Source organism: Pelecanus crispus, chromosome 8 (genome assembly GCF_030463565.1).
Source record: "Pelecanus crispus isolate bPelCri1 chromosome 8, bPelCri1.pri, whole genome shotgun sequence".
NCBI lineage: Eukaryota > Metazoa > Chordata > Aves > Pelecaniformes > Pelecanidae > Pelecanus > Pelecanus crispus.
The window spans coordinates 11933384-11957442 of record NC_134650.1 but is presented as its reverse complement, the minus strand read 5'-3'; the positions used below and the strand labels follow the sequence as shown (position 1 = coordinate 11957442).

At 40.4% G+C, this 24059-nt stretch overlaps 2 protein-coding genes across 6 annotated transcripts in view; both read left to right on the top strand.

Moving 5' to 3' along the window:
* The window catches only part of CREBRF (CREB3 regulatory factor), a 35275-nt gene extending 18941 nt beyond the window's left edge, over positions 1 to 16334 (top strand). For 3 of the 4 annotated variants that reach the window (XM_075714897.1, XM_075714895.1, XM_075714896.1), the window contains exons 4-10: positions 394 to 1477; positions 2005 to 2106; positions 5768 to 5962; positions 9012 to 9201; positions 9627 to 9700; positions 10102 to 10224; positions 10466 to 16334. In XM_075714897.1, coding sequence (XP_075571012.1) covers positions 394 to 1477; positions 2005 to 2106; positions 5768 to 5962; positions 9012 to 9201; positions 9627 to 9700; positions 10102 to 10224; positions 10466 to 10581 — 1884 coding nt within the window. In that variant the 3' untranslated portion in view covers positions 10582 to 16334. The remainder of the gene's footprint in view (positions 1 to 393; positions 1478 to 2004; positions 2107 to 5767; positions 5963 to 9011; positions 9202 to 9626; positions 9701 to 10101; positions 10225 to 10465) is intronic. The other variant, XM_075714898.1, reaches the window with a different exon arrangement.
* A 1173-nt stretch (positions 16335 to 17507) lies between these two features.
* BNIP1 (BCL2 interacting protein 1) lies at positions 17508 to 22329 on the top strand. Of its 2 annotated transcripts, XM_075715534.1 has the most exons (6): positions 17508 to 17591; positions 17732 to 17824; positions 18052 to 18143; positions 18607 to 18708; positions 19478 to 19596; positions 21705 to 22329. In XM_075715534.1, the coding sequence occupies exons 1-6, from the start codon at positions 17508 to 17510 to the stop codon at positions 21899 to 21901; spliced, it is 687 nt and encodes a 228-aa protein (XP_075571649.1). In that variant the 3' UTR covers positions 21902 to 22329. The 2 variants fall into 2 exon arrangements, with proteins under 2 accessions (XP_075571649.1, XP_075571651.1); XM_075715536.1 differs by lacking the exon at positions 18607 to 18708.
* Positions 22330 to 24059: the final 1730 nt, after the last annotated feature.

The window sequence follows — 24059 nt, the reverse complement described above, 5'->3', positions numbered from 1 at the left end:
TGGTGAACTTGAGCATATTCTGTTAAGCACACAGCAAAGATTGACCTAGGTTAATAGAGACTAGAACAGCTTGCCTGTGATGTCTTTCATATTTTAAATACATGGATATTGGTACTAGTCTAGTTCCTGATGACCAGATGAATTTGCAATAGCAGAAAAAGAATCCAGCAGCATTTGACTTGTATCTTTAGCAATCTCTTCAGAAGGATCTGCTGTTGAAGCTTGGAAGCTGGACTTCGTTCTGACCCTCAAAAGAAGCTTTTAGGTGGAAGTTGAGGTATCTTCACTGCCTTACACTTCACTGGAATTAAGCTCACCATACTAGATTAAGTAGAGGACAGAGATGATTGATACTTTTTTGTACTAATTTTTAACTTGTCGTCTTATGCACAGGACAGAGAAATGGACTATCAGCAAAGCTCCAGAGACAACTTACTTTCAATGGAGGACTGCAAGGACCTTGAGAACTTGGAGTCTTTTACGGACATCTTGGACAAAGAAGCTGCTCTCACCTCAAAGTGGGAGCAGTGGGACACCTACTGTGAAGACTTAACTAAGTACACTAAATTAACCAGCTGTGACATCTGGGGAACAAAAGAGGTGGATTACCTGGGCCTTGATGACTTTTCAAGCCCATATCAAGATGAAGAGGTGATAAGCAAAACACCAACACTGGCTCAGCTTAACAGTGAGGACTCCCAACCTGTTTCTGATTCACTCTATTACCCTGATTTGCTCTTTAGTGTAAAGCAAAACCCTTTAAATTCTTTGTTACCTGGCAAAAAAATTGCGACCAGAGCAGCAGCCCCAGTCTGTTCCTCCAAGAACGTTCAGGCTGAGGCACCTCTGTCGGACTGTGTTCAGAAGGCGAGCAAACCTGCAACTCAGCCTGCTTCCAGTACACAAATCATGGTGAAGACCAATGTGTACAATAATGAAAAGGTGAACATTCATGTTGAATGTAAAGACTATGTTAAAAAGGCAAAAGTAAAGATCAATCCTTTACCACAGAGCAGACCAGTGCTGAGCCAGACGCATGCTGATGCAGCAAAGGAGAACACCTGCTATTGTGGTGCTGTAGCAAAGAGACAAGAAAGAAAAGGAATAGAGTCCCCGCATAGTCACAGTACGCCTCCTGTTTTGCCTTTTAAAGAGACTCAAGAACTGCTCCTCAGTCCACCCCAGGAAACCCCAGGGCTTGTTGTGGGAGAGAGCAGTCTTTCTGCCAGCACTTCGGTGTCAGATTCTTCACAGAAGAAAGAAGAGCACAACTATTCTCTTTTTGTAACAGACAGTTTGGGTGAACAGTCAGCCAAAGGAGACCCCGAGGAAGATGAGGACGATGAGGACGATATTGAAGATGAGGACCATGATGAAGGATTCGGCAGTGAACATGAGCTGTCTGAAAACGATGATGAGGAAGAAGATTATGAGGATGATAAAGATGATGACATTAGCGATACTTTCTCAGAACCAGGTACCAGCAATGTTGGGCTTTTTTAACATGGAGGTTAATGGATTTGTATGCCAAGGGGGAAAGAATGCTTTTCAATGCTTTATAGTTACAGATGAGGAACGCTGATCTTAAATTATGATTTTTCATCCCAGATTTTCTAAGTGCTTTGCCAAATGTAATTAATGAAAACTATATAAGATCTCTATTGCCCTGTTTTGAGGAAAACTGCATAAACTGTGGTCATGCAACAAAAATAGTAATAGAGAATACAGGAAACCTAGCTTGTAGCCTCAGGTCATAGAGCAACTACCTGCAATTGTTGTCTTTTTTTGTGGCTTGATGATAGGATGTGCAGAGCTTTCTAGTGCCTCAGTAGGTTGCTGCTTTGAATTTATCCAGAGTTGTATCTCTCAATAGCTGCTATGAAATCAGAGCCTGAGGGAAATAATTTAATAATCACTTAAGTCCTACTGTAGGTACAGTTTTCCACAGAATCCAAAGAATACCTACCACTGAAACTAATAGAACTGTTTCTTGGTGGTTTGCAGCAGTAACACTTAGTGGGTCTTCAAAGGATACTGAATTCCTGTCTTCTGCATGTAGAAATGGAGCCTTAACAACAGAAATAAGAACTAACCTTCACCTAGAAGGTAACAAAGTGGTAACATTTAAAAATAAAATCTGAAGGGAAAGGGATAGGACTGTAACCAAGTATTAGTTTTATTGTAGAAAGTATTATAATATTCACTTTGTAGTAGAGTATAAGAATTAAGGTATTCAGACATTATGCAATACGTAACTTCGGGGGGAAAGCAGATGAAATTTTGCCTTTTTAAAAACAGTGGCTTCCCTAAAGCTTGTCAGTGTCTGTCATAATGAACTCTCAGATTAAATTATTTTCTAAGTAGATTTCCTGAGTTGGCATTAAACTTGTTAAGCATTATGCCTTTTATGTTACTTTTACATGTACATAACACATTTTTATTAGCATTTTAAAATCTCTTCCTCCCTCCTCCTGAACTGAACTCCCGCTACTTTCTGGGGCTTTGAGTAGCTATTACAGCTCAGTAATGATTGCTGTACTGCACAGTGTTGTGCAGCCCACGGAGACATGTTGCACAGAAAGCCTGGTAACCCTGAAAAAGATGTTGTATTAAAAAGCTGGGATTTCAGTTGGTGGAATTACATTAACTATTTGCCGTTTGTTCAAATTTTACTGGCAAGCAATCAGTGTCACCTTCTAAATACAGCTATGTCGTGCAATACAGTAGCTGAGGAACTTGGCTTATACAAGCTTACTAGAACTTTAAGTGAATGAAGCCATTCACCTCGAGTATGGTGATATTAAAAGTTTCACCATATGTTTTGATTATAGTAGAAGGTAATGTCTGCAGGTATTTTAATTATGTTACTCTTGTACTTTATGTTGCTTTTTTACCTTTAGAGTAAACGTAAATAGTGTGGATAAAGCTACTAAAAGTAGGCATGGTACAGGAAGATTTAACCTTCCATAGTACTGAAAGGAAAATCAGTTGATAAATGTAGAGTGAAGATATAATTTACTGAAAGGACAAAAACTTATTTGTTATCGCTGACCCTCTGATATATTTGATACACAGCTTGCATTTGTTTATTCTTCTTCATGTATGTTTTTGGAGTGCATGAAATGCTTTCTTAAAGTGTCAGTGTTGTCTGAGGAAATACTTAAGATGTAGTGAACTTCAGGAACTTGGAGAAATAACTAAAAATGTCGCTGGCTGTCAGGCAAGTTTGGGCAACAGTGTTTTTATTATCATCATGATACAGATTTAGCAATTTTTGTCACCTGCAAAGGTAATTTATTACGGGAATTACTAGCCCAGGCCTGTTCTAGCACTTTGACTTTTTTTGCCATTACTAGTATATTTTACCTATCTCATTTAATAGAAATATTTGTAAATGACTTCTTCTCCCATTAAGTAGTTAAGAGAGTCCAGAAATGGGAGTTGTAACAACTGATTCAGTTTTCAGTAGCACTGGAGAAGAAACAGCTGAAAGGGAAAAGTGCTTGTAGAGGCATGGAGATTGTTTAAAGAAGTTGCATTGCATCTATTCTGAGCACCTGGACCATCAGCTGGGGGAAAAAGACTCATAAATGCTTTGACAGAAGTCAGTATGATTAAATGGCAAAGAGAAGGGTTTTTCTGGTTTTGTTTTTAATCTAGTAAGATGCAGAAGTCATGTCTATCCTGTTCTCTGTTTTATTAATTTAACCCTGGTGAATTTAAACCTAAAACCATAGGATGTCAACAGAGATTTTTAGGAGGGACTTGCAAAGGGCTTGAAAGGTAAATACAAGAACCCTTTCAGATTTCTTAGAAACCCGCCAAAGAAAGTGAGACTGCTATATGATCTTTGCTAAGAGAAGAATTCAAGGAAGATGAATACAGTGCAGAAAAGCTAAACAGATTTGTTGCACTCCTGTATGTTATGGACTAGGTTAGGACATTGTGCACTAGATTATTCTCTGTAACTTTAAAATTATAGGAGGTCAATGTTAGAATTGCAAGGCAGGATGCATTAAGTCAACGTAATTTAAGTTGCTAACTTAATTATAGTTTAAATAAGCAAACAGGAAGTCTTGATTTTAACCTTGTCGTTTGTACACATCAGCTCTTAAAAAGATTTGTTTTCATCGGTTGGCTTAATTCTGTGTTATCATGAAGATGGGCTAAATTTATACATATCTATATAATGAGTTACATATCTTGGCATGTTTTTTCAAGTGGAAAGTAAGTGGTTTTTTTAAGAGTATTTTGATACTTGGGTCAAACAGCATTTGGGTAAAATGGAAGTTCAGTTTAAAATATGGTATTTGAAAGTATAACGTAAATTGTCATAATCATTTTGGTTATACAAGAAAAAAGTTTTATAAAGCACGTTTCATTGTTTGATTTGCCTTTAAAATACTGTCTTTTTAATAAAGTAGAGAATCAAAGTAAATGAGTTGATGAAGTGATCAGAAACAGAACTTTAGAACTGATTTCATCCTTCTGCGCACCTAACTTTTATTCATACTTTGAGTTATGAGGTGAGAGTCAGACCAAAGCAAGAAAGTTTGGTTTTCCTCTTTCAGTTGTTTTTTCAAGTGCAAACAGACTAATTGAATGGACTGTTTTAAAAAGAAGAAAGTGTTCTTTGTGCTACTGTTAAAAGATGAAGCAGAGCTCAAGCATATGGGGTCAGGGCTTGTTAAGCTTACAGTCTGTTCAGTGGTTGGCTTTTCTTTAAGCTTCATCAGTGTATGTGATGTTTTGAAGTGCATTCTTTTATAAGTAAATGTAAACTATTATATAGCATTTTAGTACAAAAGAAAATGCAGTGGTTTGTGGCTTTTTTAACCTTAGTATAGGTTGTCTTTATTTTCTAAAGCATATGTAGGATTTTAAAAACTGTGGTTTGTGTTTACATAGTTATGGTATAAATATTTATGCAATGTGGATAGTGGCATTACAGTTTCTATGTACTTCATGAACAGTTCATCATATCAAGTGCATCATAATATACCTCTAAAATACTGCGTAGCTTTACTGCGGATCACTTCTCTTCATCCCACTAAAGAGGTGAGGAAGAGATTGAACGGCTTGTGTCCAGATCCCTTCAATTTAGATGGTCTTTTCTTACGGGCTTTAGGTCATTGTCCTGATGGCAGAGCCCCATTCCTCTAGTCTAATAGAGATGGGTGGTTTGATTTATTTCCCGAAGGTATTCAAACTCAAGCAAGAGCAGGAGTTGGACTCGATGATCCTAATGGGTCCCTTCCAACTGAGAATATTCTATGATTGAATAATTTTGCTTTCTTTATTAGTGTTTTGCTAATCCATCTTTATTATCTGCTTCTCTTTCCATGCTTTTTGATTAGAGGTTAATTAAAATGTGGAGGCGAGTTAGGATTATGTTCCTGCAAATTCATGGAGAAAATTGTTAAGGATGGAAGAACACTCTCCAACAGCTGTTGTCTGTACTCTGCAGTGGTGAGATTGTGGGGGAGAAGAGCAATAGAGCTTAAGGGGTAAAAGAACATAAAGGGGCTTTCACTGCATAAATAATTTGTCTCTTTTCAACTAATGAAGCACCATCACTGGCTCAATGTCTATCCCTGGATTTAAGACAAGTACCCAGTAGTAGTTGATGCTGAAAACCAAGTCTATTAGATAATGTAAAACAGGCCTTGTCTGTGGTTTTGCTCTTAACTTGAACACTCAGTCTACTGTTAAAGGGCTAGAAACGGTTTTGTCAACATTATATAAACAATGCAATGCATCCTTTTAGGGTATGAAAATGATTCTGTGGAGGATTTAAAAGAAATGACTGCAATATCTTCTCGGAAAAGAGGCAAGCGAAGATACTTCTGGGAGTACAGTGAGCAACTAACACCATCGCAACAAGAAAGAATGCTGAGGCCATCCGAGTGGAATCGAGATACGTTACCAAGTAACATGTATCAGAAGAATGGTCTCCATCATGGTAAGAATGGAGTCCTAGTTACGAGTGAATGCCTTTCATTCTGACACCTTCAGTAGCCAAACTCCCATCTTTGCAAGTGCTGAGAAGTTGTGTTTTGGCCATGAAAATAAATGATTAAAACACTGCAAGTCTGTTGCTCAGTTAGCAGAGTTCTGCGCAGTGTCCAAGGAAGGCACAGTGAACATACAGTAGTAACTTTCAGTGTGGTTTCTTCCAGAGGAAGGTGGATGAATTGAGAATTTTAACTTCCAAGGGCTTTCAGTAGAAACCCCAAGAGTTCGAAGTTTTCTCAGTGCGATGCTGTAAACATATTGGATGGGTCACTTGATTGATATTTGCTCCTCGTAGCTGTTAGTTTCAGTCTTGCTTGTGTTAGAAGTAAGCTGGAAGTGATCTGAGATGCAAAATTCACGTTAACTGCAGTATGAACTAAAGGACAAGCAGTAAGGCGCAACTGTCTCTTTTTGCTCCTCCCTACTTGTTTCTCCCACCTGTGTGAATGCAGCACAGTGAAGCACTTACTCTTCTGTGAATAAACTATTTATTTAAAATACCCTCTTAGAAACTTAACCCAATTGGTCTAATAACTGGGGTTTATTCCCATAAATTTTGATGAGCAATTTGCTGTACCTCACGCATGACTAACATCACACAGAACAAACCACTCTAAGGAGTAATGTTTGAGTTTTTGTCACAGGACCTCTTTGGTAGGCTGCTCCATTTGATTTTGGCTTTGAAGGAGAAAATGAAACCAACTTTCCTGGTTGTAACGTTAATGTTCCCTTACAGCTGAAAATTGCTATCTTTAACGTGGCAGTTTACCTTCTGTTAAACCAAAAGATTTTTTTTGTTGTTACCTGTAGATTTATTCAGGGAAGAAAACTATTTTTTTAATCTCCTTAGTTTTTATATGCTTATTTATCTTGTAGTGAAATACAGTACCTAAAGTCCCTACCACTGCTCCTTCTTATGAAGGCTTATATCTATCCTTGTTATTAAACAACAAATAACCAAACATGCCTTGAGGACTGTGGTGGTTTGACCCTGACTGGATGCCAAGTGCCCACCAAAGCCGCTCTATCACTCCCCTTCTCAACTGGACAGGGGAGAGAAAATGTAACAAAAAAGCTCGTGGGTCGAGATAAGGACAGGGAGATCACTCAGCAATTACTGTCACAGGCAAAACAGACTTGACTTGGGGAAAATCAGTTCAATTTATTACCAATCAAAACTGAGTAGGAGAGAGGAGCGAGAACATGTATACAGTAATGAGAAATAAACCTTAAAACACCTTCCCCCCACCCCTCCCTTCTTCCCAGGCTCAACTTCACTCCCAATTTTCTCTGCCTCCTTCCCCTGAGCAGCACAGGGGGATGGGGAATGGGGGTTGTGGTCAGTTCATCACTCATCGTCTCTGCTGCTCCTTCCTCCTCAGGGGAGGACTCCTCACACTCTTCCCCTGCTCCAGCGTGGGGTCCCTCCCAGAGGAGACAGTCCTCCACAAACTACTCCAACGTGGGTCCTTCCCACGGGGTGCAGCCCTTCAGGAGCAGACTGCTCCAGCATGGGTCCCCCATGGGGTCACAAGTCCTGCCAGCAAACCTGCTCCAGCCTGGGCTCCTCTCTCCATGGGTCCTGCCACGAGCCTGCTCCAGTGCGGGCTTCCCACAGGGTCTCAGCCTCCTTTGGGCACATCCCCCTGCTCCTGTGTGGGGTCCTCCCCGGGCTGCAGGTGGGTATCTGCTCCACCGTTCACCTCCATGGGCTGCAGGGGCACAGCTGCCTCACCATGGGCTGCACCAGGGGCTGCAGGGGAATCTCTGCTCCGGTGCCTGGAGCACCTCCTCCCCTCCTTCTTCACTGACCTTGGTGTCTGCAGAGTCCTTCCTCTCGCATGTTCTCACTCCTCCCTCCAGCTGCAGTTTGTGTCAGGTTGTTTGGTTTTTCCCCCCCCTTCTTAAACATGTTATCCCAGAGGTGCTACCACCGTTGCTGACTGGCTCGGCCTTGGCCAGCAGCAGGTCCATCTTGGAGCTGGCTGGCATTGGCTCTATCTGACATAGGGGAAGCTTCTAGGAGCTTCTCACAGAAGCCACCCCTGTAGCCCCCCTGCTGCCAAAACCTTGCCACGCAAACCCAATACAAGGACTGGGTCCCACCAGACACTTGGAGGAGCAAGTGACTTTTAAGTCAGGTGTGTATGCAAGGCATTTGTAGGATCAAACACTACTTAACATCCAGAAGCTACAGAATATAACACAAGAAGGGTTTTTTTTTATTTTCACATACAGACATGTACTAAGGTCATCTACTACCTCAGATAAATCACACTAAATTAGCAGCACTCTAACAAATATTTCTGGAACAGGTTTTGTTAGTTTTATTAAAATTTTCATGCAACTGTCTGTAACAACTGCTATTTTTAATAGAAATCTAGAAAAAGACACATAGCAGTGGTAGAGAATCTTAAGGAATAAAGATTTTGTCTTGAATATGTGTATTTCTTCAGGAAAACTAGACCTTAAATAGCTTCAAATACATGTAAAAGGGGTTAACTAGCCTTTATGTGGCTTATTTAAGCTCAGTATCATTGAAGATCATTTCAGTGCCAGGCCTTGACACTCCTACTACAGAACTTTAGCAATAAGATTATTTAGGAATTTAATCAACTTGAGTGTGGAAGAGGATATATTGGCTGAACACATGAGTTAGCAAGTTACAATTGGGGAAAAACAACTGGGTTTGAATTTGTGACATGCATTTTTCAGCACAGTTGTGTGTATACTGTCTACCACATCCAGTAGCCTGGCCAGCAGTATTTGCTCTTATCTGATCTGGATATGATACGAACTGTACAAAGCAGTTTGTCTGGGAATGCTCTTTGTATTGTGAAAGCCCATAGGGATCACATGATTCCAGTCCATTCTCTTGTAACGAACAAAGGAACTTAAACTGCACCCAAAAAAATACATATTTAAGAATACTTTTTCTCAGGTTTGTGTACATATTGTGTCACTTTCCAACCCAATTTTCTGGATGTTTAAAACAGGAAAATATGCAGCAAAGAAGTCACGGAGGACTGATGTAGAAGACCTGACTCCCAACCCCAGAAAACTTCTACAGATTGGTAATGAACTGAGGAAGCTGAATAAGGTGATCAGTGACCTGACGCCAGTCAGTGAACTTCCCTTAACTGCTAGACCGAGGTCAAGAAAAGAAAAGAACAAGCTGGCTTCCAGGTATATATTGGATAACGCTACATGGAGGAGTAAATTTGGATTACTACAGCTGTACAGCTAAGATCTAACTAATTTTTGCCTCTAGCTCCTTCTTCTGCAATGGGCTAATTACCAGTTTATCAAAAAGCAGGGCAACTGGCCCTTCAGAGGTGTAGTTTTGCCTGTTCCCTAGATAACAATGTATTTCCACTGGAAGCTGGCTTACTTAGCTGCAGGGCAAATGATGGATACAGTAATAAAATCTGTAAGTGTGAAATGTAAGCAAATATAGGTAGCAGAGTGCTTTCAGCGAAGGTGAGTGAGTAGATACTTGTACGTCACAGCTCTGGGAGTATTGGTTGATAAGTTCGTGTGGCAAACAAACAGATGCTCTTAGTACTCGAATTTTTGTTAGTGTTCTAATTCTTCCCCTCTTCTTACTATAGGGCTTGTAGACTAAAAAAGAAAGCCCAGTATGAAGCCAATAAAGTAAAACTCTGGGGTCTCAACACGGAATATGGTAAATACAACTCTTCACATCTTAATTTTCTTTTGTTCAGACAAGTCTGTGTTTTGCACCATCATGTAACCTGGGTCATACCTGGCAGTTTATAGAGAAAACAGGGTTGGTACAAACGCAACAATTTTGTTGGTACAAAAACAGTCCACTCCATGAAGTGTACGTAAATTGGGTTACCTGCAGTGTTGAGCTACTTTACAGATGTAAATTATGTAAATGTATGCATGTAATGTAGAAATTTTTGAAAATATGTTTACAGATGTAAACTATTACATCTTAATTTTACAGTAAGTGTGATGTGACACCTTTGACACTTACAGATAACAGTGTGGACAACTGTGGATCTCTCTTGCTCCAGGGGGAATGTGCTGTAAATCTAATCCAGGTTTTTTTCTTTGCAGATAACTTACTGTTTGTGATCAACTCCATTAAACAAGAAATAGTTAATCGAGTGCAGGTACCTAAAGATGATAGAGGAGTCAACATGGAACAAAAGTTGAACGTACTTATTAAAGACACTCTTGGTAAGCAGTAAACTTAATGTATTTGCGTGTATGTGAAGAGACATATAATCTATGATATGTTAGATTGCAAACAATTTCTGGAATAGAGAAAAGAAAGAAGCCCTTCCTAACTTCAGTTGTCTGTGCCTTTTGGTTAGTTACTAACCAAAGCGTTCATTGGCTTTGTATTACTTAAAGGAATGTACAAATACGTGCAATGAATAGTAACCTTACAGCATGTTTTCTTACCCTCCCTTTTTAGGACTACCTGTAGCTGGACAGACATCAGAATTTGTGAATCAAGTTTTAGAGAAGACTGCAGAAGGAGACCCCACCGGCGGCCTTGTAGGGCTACGAATACCAATGTCGAAAGTTTAAGATATGACTTCAGCTGTTCTCATTGGTCAGATTCTACCTGTGTTGTCAAGTACTTCATTGTAAATTGCATTCTGGTCTGCATGTCAGTTTAGCATTATGTAAACACTTACAATTAGGTTCCATTGTTTTTAAATAACAATGTAGTAAAACAAATCAAAGCATGACATAAAATGCTTAATAGCATTTTTGGAGCATAAACCAGATAGTTTCAAAGCTGCTTTAAGCTTAAATACAGAGATGAGTATTCTTTTAAAAATTAAGTTATCTAGGACCAGAATATATTACTTTTGTTTTAGAAGAAAAAACATGGTTTTGCTAGTAAAAGTTTTTAGCATATGCCAGACATTGTGACAGGTTTATGCTCCAAGTAAAATAAGAGGAAGCGGTTTTTTTTGGTAAAGCTGTCAATCTAGGGAGTTTTTTGGGTTGTTTGGTTTTTTGGGGTTTTTTTTTTTTTTTAATAATTGAATTTTCTTTTGGTCTTCTTAAAAAAACCAGTAAGCTTTCTTTGCAACCATTAACTTGTACATAGCACACGTGGCATTAGAGCTAGTGTGCCATATAAGACTTTAATTTTCTGAGCTTAATATAGTATTTAAATGTCTGTGCAAGCAAGAGAAAAAAAGTATATTCTTTGTGCCTTGTATTTTGGGGGGAGAGCTATCAGTATAAGCTGGTAAAGTTTTGTATGAAGAAAACCCTGAGGGGAAAAACCAAGATGTATAGATGGTAAGATTATAGGTTTTAATGTATTTGTTCCAGCTCTTAAAATTTTTGAATGTATATAGGAATATGTTGAAAATGTAGATATATGCCACAGAGTCTATGTATTGTATAAAAGATGGCTCTAGAAAACTCAATTTCGGTACTTTGGCCGGAAGAAAACAAATACTTGCACATTAATGCGATTGTTTATTTTTGTACCAAAGACAAATGCAACTGATATGGCGAACTGCCAGTCTAAGTAAAGTTTTGCACAGCTTATATGATACTGTACTGAATGTAAAAACAAATGAAAAAAGAAAAAAAAATTAAAGGTCAGGGTTAGGGATCTTACTGAACTGTGAATTTTTTTGTTTGGGTCCAATTATCTACAGAAGGAGCATTCATACATAACGATATTATTTTGCTGTTCTTGTAGTTCGCTTCCATGGTAGATAAGTTGGTGGCCGTCTCGGAGTCTTTAAAAAAATCTTTTTTCTCTGCACTTACTGTAGGAGATTTTAATATATTTGGATTTTAGTAAGCTATTGATAAAATAGTTTTCAACTTTGAGAATTTAAAAAAAAATATTTAGTTTGTTGTAGTATACTTCCACCAAACAACCAAAATAAAATTATTTTTATTGTAATTTGTATATATGTAAAGAGAAAAAAGAGCTACAAATATCTAATTCCTTAGTTGCCACTTTTCCAGTTGATGTATTATTATGCATGTGATGTTTCCAAGGATCAACACAGGCTTCAAACAAAACAAAACAAAAAAATTTATAGACTTTTATATTTTTGTACAGGTATTTCGAAACTAGCTTCTTCAAACTTATATGTGACTTATTCTTGTTAATTCAGTAGTTTCTATGATTGAGGAATATTAACACACAGTTCTTATTTGCTCTTCTGCTAATAAGAGTTGGCTTTGTAGTCAGTGTTAACGTACAGATTAAAAGCTTTAGCCTTTGATGAGAAAGTCCTTTATCTCAAGGCAAGATCATTCTCTGGTTTCATGGACCCCCTCCCCCCCCCCTTTTCCTCCCTGTTCTTTCTCTCCCTATTTAAAGATGACAAAACACTGTTTACTGAAAATAGAAATACCAAATATTTTCAAATGTAGCTGCTGAAAAAAAATGCAAAAGTCCATGAAGGCTTTCTCCCCACTCCCTTTGGGGAATTTCTCCACTTCTAGTTTGTCTAAGTTTGTTTGTACTGTGATTCCTTTTTGTTTATAAGTAGATTATTTTTATATCCAAGCTTGTACTATAAAAAGAAAGTCTGAATCAGTAATAGTGCAGTAAGAGTGGCCGATGAAGGTGGCAGTCCTGCTACATACTTGTGAGTGTGCACACAGCTTACTTCGTATCTAAATCCTTTGGAAGACTCAAAAGGGAGGAGGAGGCCAAAATACCACTACTGAGCTGTACAGAAAATCTTTCCTACAAGAGACTGAACAAATACCCAGGGCAATTTAAGCAAAACTTTGTAAATCCACTGAAGATTTGCAAAATCTGAGTGGAATGTGGGTGGGTTTGTTTCAGGTGTTCTTGTCGTTAGGGTGAGGCGAGAGTTGGCTGCTGCTTTACACAGTGGGTCAGATGTATTCCTATTGTAATTATTGCCGATGTTGCAGTTGTTCCGGAGATGCATATGGCCCATAAAACCCCGACAGAGAATGTCTCTTGTGAAGTTAAGGCCATGTCTGTACCAAGATTTGAATACTGTTGTTCCTTTCTGATGAACGGTGTTAACGCACTGCTCGGATACGAGAGGTCGTTAATGCTGTATCCAAACTGTGTAGACAAGGCAGCATTTCTAAACATTGAGAGAGCAGTTTTGCAATCAGGTAAAAACCTCTGTGACAAATTAAACTGACAAGGTATTAAAAAGGCCCTTTCTTACTGCTCAGAAATACTGGGCAAATACAACTTTATAGCTTTTTATTTTTGTCTGAAAACCAGAATATGATTTTGGTCTCGCATTTCAAAGTAGACTTTGAATCTTTAGTGAATTCCATACCCTTGCATTTCAGTGTTTTCTATGTATTATTTTAAGTTAAAGCATTTAAATAGTTGAGCTTTTTAATGTTGACACTTTATTTTGTACCTATTTATATGTATGTATATCTTAGAAAAGCACTTTGTTTAAAAAAAAAAAAAAAAGAAACTGCGTTTTATATGATTCCTGCCACTTGCTGCTAACTCTGGGCTGGTCAGAATGCTGCAGCGATACTTGATATAAATAAAACCTGGCAGTAAAATGTAGAGTAAAGATAAGACCTTTTGCTGGTATAACTTTATCATAAAGGTGACATAGGCAAGCTGTGCAGCTTTACATTTTAACCAGGGGACTCTGTGGCATTTAAACCGTCTAGAAATGGTTGTACTTTAATGCCAGTAACAATCTGCTTCCTCTAGTGTCATTAAAATATATACATTTAGTGTATACTTATCACAAACAAAAATCTTATAAGGGTATAAAAACCAACAAATGTACATGTTCTGTTTTTTGGCAATTGTGGCATGCATTTTTGGATGATCTTTAGAGAAGACCATTTTCTAAAGATTTTCAGTGTTCATACATGGTATGTGGATCTTAATGAAGTCCTGGATTTTTTGTTTGTTTTTGAGTGTAGGCATTGTGAATATTCACTTTTAATCCTATATCCAAAAACAATTATACATTTTTGATTTAATACAGACAAAAGCTCTTCCTTTTTCTGATACACTGGATTCTCTAGAATTTGTTTCCATATTAAATAAGCATGCTGTCATAACTGCTCTTGTTGAGATCTCGTCAGTCTGAACTTAGGTGCCACACTTTGAATTGATGGACTGCTTGTTCTACTGTACCATGTATGATTCGCATCCTTTCCTACTTCCTTCATGACAGATGATGATGTGGCTTTATATTGTGCCTTACTTGTACATCTAGAACTAAATGTTTTTCATTCCCTCTGAACTCTTCAAACCTAACCCTTCTGAAATTGAGTCAGAACTGATAAAAGCATCCTGAGGAAAGTCTGGATAGATCTGATTTCAGTTTCTCTCAATAATAGTCCTTTTGTATTTATATGGACGACCAGTTTTTGAATGGCCTTGCAAAATGTGGGGGTGCTCATGAAGGGTGTTTTTTAGCCCTAAACCTCTTTTGCTAATCTTCCTTTTATGGTTTATTGAACACATTTACTGATACTTGGTGAGTAGGTTTTTTTGGATGACAAAGACTTACTACTAAAGCTATGTTTACGTGTGGATGGGCTGGATTTTCTTAACATACCAGTTGAAATCATTGTGATTTAATGAAATTGCATTGCTGTAAAGCTGATGTGAGAGGCTCAGCTGTGTTCAGTTCCTAATTCTTTATAGACTTCTTTCCATACTAAGAGGGCCAGGAAAAAGTGGGGGTTTTTTTAAAAAAAACCAACCAACCAAAACCCTAAAATGGATGAAGGGTCTTTTAACTAACATAAAAGCAACCAGACACTTCTGAAATACAGTCGTGTCAGTTTTGATTTTATTTTTAAAAAAATCCCCCCCTGTATTTACCTGATATTTGCCTTCATTAATAAAACAGTTAGCTTAATTCACAAATATAAAGACTGGATGTGCTTTTCTTTTCCATAAATCATCTAAACATAGCTATTTTTTTAAAGCTCTAAAAGGCTTTGTCAGGAGAATTTCAAAGGGTTGTATACAAGTTGCCTTCAGCAGAAACAGCAAATGCAATTCTGTTCCTCAAATGTGCTTGCTAGTCTTCCTGAAATTCTGTTGAGGCATAACCCAATTATGTACCGCGAATGTTAGGATCTGTATTTGGCCTTGAGACCTGAATTTCAAGAATGCATCTAATCATTATTTTATTTTCTTTTTTAAGTTGGAGGCTTCAGTTGGAATCATCTAGTCAAGTGTGCTGCTAGGTGTGGTCTTGGCTTATTGACACAGCCTTGCACACAGACGAGGTTTATTGTGTTTACCCCAGGGATCATGTGAAGTACATTTCAAACAGTTACTGCTTCAGTGACTGATTCTTCTTGTAACTGTGTTAAGGGCATTAGTATGTTGAGAAAACACCACTCTTTAATATCTCCCAATATAAATTGGGATTCTTAAATGTCATTAATGAAAGATGGCACTTTTAGGTTATATCTTCTTTGCAGCATACAAAAATGTCTCTCTCTTTCTACAATTTACATTTCACAACATGCCATGGTTTTTCCCCCAATGCTTCTAGCATGATAAGAAGGTGTGTGTGCGCACTGAATTATAATCCTCAGCCTCTTAGACATTCATGAACTTCCACAAGAGCAAATACTGACTGTGCATTTATTGTCTTTCTAATGAGCTGTGGAGCCAGAGCTATTTTAAGCCACACTTCCCCCCCCTCCCCTTAAAAAAAAAACCCTCCGAACTTTGTAGATAACATCAGTGTTCAGAGTTTTTCTTGTGTTAAGAATATTTTGTAGTTGGCTATCTGTGTAAGTCAAATTTGGGTGAGTTAGCTAGCTACTGTAAGGAAAACTTCTGGATTGGATTTGGTATTGGCAAAAGCACACTCTGCCCTATGAAAATCTTCTGATTAAGAAACAGAACCTAGTAGTAGCACTTAATTTTATTAATCTTTCTTACAACGATGGATGTTCATGCATTCTGATTTGAGTCATCTATCCTCCCAGAATATTATGTCCAAGTAAAACTTACTGCTCAGTATTTGTGGTTGGGTGAACTCTTAAGGCTGATGGCACATGCGGACGTAAGTAGTTGACAGGCAAAAAGAAAAGGCATTTTAAACAAAACATGGCATCCTGTTCTGCCTATGCTTGGGGTCATGATTGTAATGCTGTCCTTGATACTCTATAATCAACTTCCAACTGGAGCTCAGAAAAACTTACTGAAAGTCTTGTCTCTGTTAGAAAATAAATTTACCTTGTTAAAAGCATGATCTGTTAAGAGTTGCAATGTTTAATGTTGGTTAATAGTTGTGCAGTTTTTATTTTTTTTGAAAAGAGGCACAATTAAACTATTGACTTTGTTTACTCTGTCACCCTTGATCCCTAGCACTTCTATTCAGATACAAATTCATCAATGTATGCAACATCCTTTGTAATTTAAAATAAAAATTGTGGAGGAAATATCGTCTCGAATCATTATACGTGTGGAGTGATAGCGAATGGCGTGTGCTTCATTGAAGCAATTGCCCTTGGTCTGCTGGTATTGTCAGCAACCTTCCTTTGGAAGGGATCATAGGTAGGTAAGGAAATAACTTGGTTTCCCCCCACCCCGGTCAGCACTCGTATTAAGAGCTGCCTGGCACGCCTGCTGGGTCAGCATGGTGGGAACATCAGGAGAACCTGGACTACAACCCACCAGGTCCTTTGACTGGATTTCTGCCATGGCCATGACAACTACTCCTAGCTTTGGCCAACCTGGTTTGTCACACAGCACGGCCTGAGGGCAGGAGGGGGGAAGACAGCACCAGGGGAGTTTGCAGAAAAAGCAAATGGGCCATTGCGTTGCCTCCCCTCCTTTCAGGGCTACAAAAGGTACCTCATGTTGTTCCCCCAGCCTCCTCACTGACAGCAGCCATCCTCCCTGCTGCTGAGGCTCAAAGACCTTACCGGTCTAGGCCTGTCCACCCAGAAACCTTGGGAGGGCTGCCGGGCGTCAAACCGTGCAGCTTCTGAGGCCAGTGCAGCCCCGGTGTTACCGTTGCTTCTCCTGGGTGTCACGGTCGGTGCTGCTCTGGGCCCTTCTTTCAGCCGATGAGGGCGAAGGAACCCACCTTAGCCCTCATCAGCTCATAAACCGCCTTTTCATGCTTTTACACAGCGCACGAAAGAACGTTTCGCTACCCTTAGAACTAGAAAATCTGCAACACCGGCAGCACTAAGAGAACACGAGACGCGCTACTCGGCCCAGAACCGCCGCTGTTGAACGGAACAGCCGCTGGCCGCACAGCGGAGGTTCAGCGCCCCCGGGCCCCTCAGCGGAGTGCCCGGGCCGGCTCCCCGGGGCGGCTCCCCGGCGCCCTGGCCGGGGCGGGCGGGGAAGGCCCGGGGCGGCGGCCGAGGCCCTGGCCGGGGCGGGCGGGGAAGGCCCGGGGCGGCGGCCGAGGCCCTGGCCGGGGCGGCGGCTGCCGCCTGTCCGCTCCTCGGCGCCCGCAGGGGGCGCCCGCGGGCCGGGCGGCGGGGCCTCGGCCTCCGCCTCCTCTCCCAAGATGGCGGCGGCCGCCTGCGTGCCGGTGCGGGTCTGCCACCAGGAGATCGTCAAGTTCGACCTGGAGATCAAGGCGGCCGTGCAGGTACCGCCGCCCGCCCCCGCGGCGGGTTCCCCCTGCCAGGGCTGCGGGGCCACCGCCGCCGCCTTGCGCGGGGAGCCCCGGCTGGGCCGGGCTGGGGGATGCCCGCCGCGGGCCGCGCTGACCGGGCCGTTGTCTTCCAGGATATCCGGGACTGCCCGGGGCCGCTCAGCGCCCTCACGGAGCTCAACGCCGCCGTGAAGGAGAAGTTCCGCCACCTCCGCGGCCGCATCCAGGTGAGGCTCCCGGCCGGGGGCCGCTCCGGTGACCGGCCTTGGCTCCCGGCCCGCACCGTGCGGCCTGCCCTCGGGCTGCCTGCGGGCGGTGGGGGGTGCCGACTGTGGGGTGGTAGCTTATGGCCTCAGTCAGCTGTCGGTTCACTCCCTGGCCGGGGGTGGGCTGTGCGAGTTGCAGGTGGCAGCGGTTGTTGGTCAGATTTTCATGTTTCTACTTTCTGCCAAAGGAGCTCGAACAGATGGCGAAGGAGCAAGATAAAGAGTCGGAGAAACAAGCCTTACTGCGGGAAGTGGAAAACCATAAGAAACAAATGCTCAGGTGGGTCGGGCAGCCGGTGCTGCCCTGTAACCAGAGATAATCTGACTTCTGTACAGCGTCTTTCGGATCCTGTTTTGCAAATACAGTTGCTGACATGATGCTGTTTTGCCCAAGACTGAAAGAGGATCAGGGATGGAAAGGGTAGGACTCCCTTCTCCTTTCTTCTCTCCTGTCCTGACTCTCTAACCATGTTCTGTCCCTTTGAGCGGTTGAGCATGTAAGGAGGTGGCTTGAGGGTCTGTCTTTTGACAGCTGGCACAGTTTTCTTCTTCCCTTGCTCCATAAACGATACACTTAGGAGAGGAAATGATAGGATGGTATATTGTTATTCTGTGATGTAATATAGGGAAAGTCCAAGCACCTATCCAGGGTGCTTAGTTACAGCGGTGATTGCTTTGTGAAAATTGTTTCTGCTTGCAAGGTGTTCCCATCGTGTCACAACATTGTACTCTTGTGATTTCAGCAATCAGGCAGCTTGGAGAAAGGCAAATCTAGCTTGCAAAATCGCTATCGACAACTCTGAGAAAGATCAACTGCTGCAGGGAGGAGACTCCTTAAGACAAAGGTATTAGACCATCCCACTGTACCATCTGAGGTTTAAACAGCATATGCTATAGTCACTAGTTTTAAATTAAATTGATATCATGTTTATAAGTTATTTAATTGTATCTGGAACATAGCTTTTATGAGTGCATTTACCTTCTGTGGAGATTTAAACTGACGATTATGATTTAAATCATTTTAGTGATATAAACTAAGGATTGTGATAATTTCAGGTTTTCTTGGCATTGGCATGTCTAAACGGAAAAGGGGATAAGTTCACCTTCATAGTTTTTCTGACTGTCTTTTACATTAATTCCAATCAGGGTTATAAACAAGTAATGGATCATTATGCAAGCTGTTTTCACATGCAAAAGTGGATGCAAGCTTAAATAATTTCTGTATTGAAAAGTTGCTGTATTTAGTATCATGAAGCAACAAATGGGATATCCAGGATAATAAAGTGGTAGTTTGTATCAGTGCTTCCATACCAGCTCATGAAGTTGTACAGTCGTGGATGAATAAGTGGTGAAATACGGGCCCCCGTGAGATTCTGAGCCACTAACAGTTGTTTTGGCTCATGACTTTAATATTTTGTGATCATTTTTTTTGATTATTTAGTGAAGATAACCTGAATTTCTCATGCAGTAAAAACTACTTGTGTCTTTTGTACATCGGCAGAGATGTTTGGTGCTAAGCTCTGATCTAAGCTCCCTGGCAGCAGCATTTTCCCCTCAGTACCCAAAGACATAATTTTATCCCTTCCTGCTTTACTTTTTCCCTTTCTTTTTCAGGAAGACTACAAAGGAAAGTCTGGCAGAGAGTGCAAGTAACATCACGGAGAGCCTGATGGGCATTAGCAGGATGATGTCACAGCAAGTCCAGCAGAGTGAGGAGACTGTGCAAACCCTAGGTACAGATGTTATTTGGGTGTTTGGGTATGGATTGGATGATTGAAGTGACTTTCTCCAGTTCTATAAGGATGGGGAGAGGCAAACTGACATGGTGTGGAGCATAGTGAAAAACCTGCTTTGCTGTAGGAGAACGTACTACAATGATAAAGGACTGTCCAGCAGAGCTCCTCTAACAGTTGGACATAAATAGAAAATAATAACGTAAGTTGTGTGGAGCTGTTTGCTAGAATTTCTGTTTCATGATGATGAGTAAATAAGGAAAAGAGGACAGGATGAGGAGCTCTTGTTTTAGCTTCATATAAAAGCAATTGTAAAAGCAATGTGAGTTCATACGGTGCTAAGAGAGTGTTTGGTGTTACTCTGTGCCGCTGTCCTGGCATGCATTTGGTAATAGCAGAGAAAATAAAAGCATAGGTACAAGTCCATACACAGAGGAAACTTAGTATGGCTGGAAGACTGTTTTCACCCAGTCTCCAGCTGGGATGACTAAGAGACGACGAGATCAAGTGACTTGAACCCAAGGTCACTTGCTCTGTCAGCAGTGCATCAGGGACTGTGAAACCAAGATTTCACCCAGTTCTTTGGCTTAGACTCTTAAGACAATAAATCAAGTGACCTGTCAGAACTGGTGATTCATGAAGCATTTAGAAGTCGGATCTGTGTTGCCTGGGCCTCTTACTAGCTGTGCTTTTGGGCAGAAGAGAGAACAGTTTAAAGACAAGGATAAATAACACAACTTTTGCCCTCCTCGTTTTCTGCCCCCATCTGAGGATGGCAGCTGGGCACAGTTTGTTCATGCAAAAGTAGCATGTTTCTTCTCCCATTAAAAAGACAGTTTGGCAGACACTTTTTCACCCCGTTTCTGACTGAACAGCACTTGGAGTTCATCAAGAAAAAACTATCAAAGCTCATTTACAAAACCCAGCTGCAAATTCTGAATCAGTAGTTAGAATTTCCTTTTTTCTGAGCAAGTACTTTCCTAGTATGGAGTGAATACATGCGGCTGTGAAGTAGGGAAGCTCTGCTTTGTCATTAATGATGGGAAACAAGTTTTCTATTTTCACCTGGATCAAAATGCCTTTTTAAGATGGGACTTAATGGTTTGCAAAATATTACAGACATATTTCTACTATGCTTGTTTCTGTGAACCAGACAACATGCTTGGAGTTTGACCTTTTCTAATCAGTCAGTTCAGTATAGAGTGATACACCAGCATTCACTGTCATACAGGGTATGCATTCTATAATACAAGAAAAAGGGTACTCCTGGGTTTTTGCTTTCATTTGGTAATTTGAAAGGAGGAAGGCTGAGGAGTTTGGGGCGTTTGTTTGTTTGCTTGTTTGTTTTCTCTCAGGGAAAGAGAAGTTGAAAGGGACCGATGTTCCATCTTGCTGTTCTGGCATATTCTCAAATTCTGTCTTTTGTTGAGACTGATTAACACACTTTTCCTCTAGTCGATTTTCTCTTTTTTATTGGGAAAAAAAAACCCTGAAGTATGTTTGTCAAAATTAACTATTAAAAACCATTTAAATTGTTTGAACTGAATAATTAAGGATCTCTTACTGCTGCATGCTGCTTTTTCGCTTTCTGCAGCCGCATCTGAATCACACTGATTTACTGCTCTGACTTGGGGGAACAGTTTCACTTGTGCAATTAATATTTTCAAATATTGACCTGTCCTGCTGCTGCTAGAACTGATGCTGATAGTGATGGTGATTTCTTTCTCTTAAATTGGTGGTTCTAGCACCGTTCTTATTTCACTGTGCTTCCAGCGAGCCCTCAGGTAGCACTGACTTTGTTCATAAAAAATGTGAACTAGATTTGATCTGGTAACCTAAAAATTAAAAATTCAGGAACAGGATGTAGGGCCTTTAAGCCATTCAGTACTCTTATTTTGCTTTGCATTTTTCCTTAGCACATCAGGACTACTGAGTTGTGAAAGCTTCTGCAAGAACACAGTCTGCATTTGTCTTACCCATAAGTCAGTCTGACCCAGGAGGATCTCACAGGCACTATCTGTATTGCCAAATATTGCATGCTTATATCCTTTGCCATGTATTCTTGAAGCGCAACCAGCTGATTTTTTTTTTTTTCCCCTTAATTTCAGCCAATTCTTCACGAACCATCCTGGAAGCAAATGAAGAATTTAAGTCCATGTCTGGGACAATTCAGCTGGGGCGAAAGCTAATAACAAAGTACAATCGCAGGGAACTGACGGACAAGCTGCTAATCTTTCTTGCCCTTGCCTTATTCCTGGCCACAGTGCTCTATATTTTGAAAAAAAGACTCTTTCCATTTTTGTAAAATTCCAAAGCTGAACTGAACTATTACGAAAGATCAGAAAGAGATGGCACAATAACGGTAGGGCTTTTAAATAAAATAATAAAGGGATATTGCAATAGCTGAAAGAGCGTTAGAGCAGGCATGACTTTATACTGTCCCCATGGAGCATGTGACCTGCCTAAGAAGAGCTTAAATGAGCACGAGTCAGGAAGAAGCAGGTAGATCAAGGTGTGGAAAAGAAGAAACACCAATTTGCCTGTAGGTTTGGGGAACCAGACAAACACTTGAAGAGGTAGGCACTCAAACGTGCCAGTCTTAACTTTCTCTCTTTGTTTTGCCTTGAAATGAACTTTTGTCCTTGGCTTGGACTGGAAGCTGCTTTGACATCTGTGTGTAAGGTGCTGAGAGTAAGAGGAAGGATGGAAGAGAGAAACTCACATGCATTCCGTTAATAATTGTATCCATGTAAACTGAGTTTTGTTTAAAAACAAAGTCTAATGGATTGAAAGAGCCTGAATAACTTCCAGGGTAAAAATTCTGCTTAATACTTAATAGCAGTGGTTGCTTATGGATTGTTTTTTCTGGGAGCATAGCACACGTGCAGTTGGGCTCTGTTCCTCTGGCTTTGGGAGGGCCCTGACCAAAGCAAAAATAGGAGCCCCATTTGTTACTGTTAGTTCACACAATGTATTTGAGAATTATGTTGCCAATCTGTTGAAATCAACAGCCTTTTTGCTCCTTGTCTTTACAAAATTCCACTTAATACTTTATATTTGCAAAATACTGCCAAGTTGTAAGTTTGAAAGTTTTTCTTGCTTATATGGTTGATATTTTCTCAGTTAGTAAAATCTTTTGCAATGATTACCTTCCCTATCTCTTGTGCTTTAGTAATGGGAGTTGATTTCCTTTAATAGCATATATACCAACTTGCCACACTCCATGTAGTACCTTGAAGTACCAAAAACTGCACTGCAATATTCTTAAAACTGATGTTGCCTTCCCCTCTGGAAATTGTTTCATTGCTTCTTCAGAGCTGACTGGTAAAGTTAACATTCTGTTTAGGAAATTCTCACAGAATGGTTAAATACTGCCTTAATTTAGTACTTAGAAGTAAACTTTTAATTAAAAGGCAGTGCTACATATATCCTAAGAAATATGACATCAAGCAAATTGCAGTATGTAAGTTTATGTGTTATTTCAGGCTAGATTACCTTTTTAATTAGTACTCAGTAGTATGTTTAGAGAGAAGAGGTGACCAGTTGATGATCTTGTCATTGTAATATTAATTTACTGGGTCTTATCAGTAGTCATAATTTACCCTTTTGCTGGCAGCTGCTACAAGCTTGGTTAAATAGAGAAGTGGCAGTAGGTTGTGGTAATCCAAACCGGAGTACAGGACAGTTGAAGTGGTGATTGTGTGGCTATGTGCATAAACAAGAAAAGCTGGAATTTGTAATCGAGTTCAAAATCAGGGGCTCTGTCTGAAGAGTTGATACCTGAGCCTTTCTTCCTGGTGTAGTAAGAAGGGATTTGGAAACCTCTGCACTAGGATCTGTACATCCCGCAGAGGGCACTACTGCACGGGAGTCGAGAGCGTTTCCTTGCCCTGGAAGTCCTGTAATAGCAGACTGGACAGAATGGATGTGGCTTTTCCCATACTGTTTATTCATCGTATTTCAGTGCAGCCTTCCTAATAGCCTTTCCTGAGATACAGAATTACACAAAGATTGAAATAAATTGACAATGTGCATGTTCTGGTTTTGAATAAGAGAGAAATTACTTGGCTTAAAAAAGGTAAGTTTCACAAAGTCAACGCATGTGTGCTTTTTAATAATAAAAAAAACCTTGCTTTGGAAGAAGTCTTCTGATGAGCAGCTGCTAACCAAGGAGAGCGTTGTGTAGTCTGCAACTTGGGACCACAATGGAGCAAGTTCCATCCAGCTCAGTGATAGTAGTGTTGCATTTCACACGTATCATCGCTAGTGTCAGGCTCCTGCCCTCTCTGGAGCCCAGTCGGCCCTGTGCCCCTCTGCACAGATCTGTACAAACATACAAAGGGTGATAAAAGTGTGTCTGCTTCTCCCCCCGTCTCGGAAAATATGGCTTTAAATACAAATAATATTTAAGACATTAAGATTATTTAGATTATAAATGCATTTCAAATTAATTGCTGTGCAGC

Coding starts and splice junctions, on each gene's coding strand:
- BNIP1 (XM_075715534.1), top strand. CDS start 17,508: ATGGCGGCGGCCGCCTGCGTGCCGGTGCGGGTCTGCCACCAGGAGATC. Junction 17,825..18,051: donor ACCTCCGCGGCCGCATCCAG/GTGAGGCTCCCG, acceptor TTTCTGCCAAAG/GAGCTCGAACAGATGGCGAA. Junction 18,709..19,477: donor GGAGACTCCTTAAGACAAAG/GTATTAGACCAT, acceptor TTTCTTTTTCAG/GAAGACTACAAAGGAAAGTC.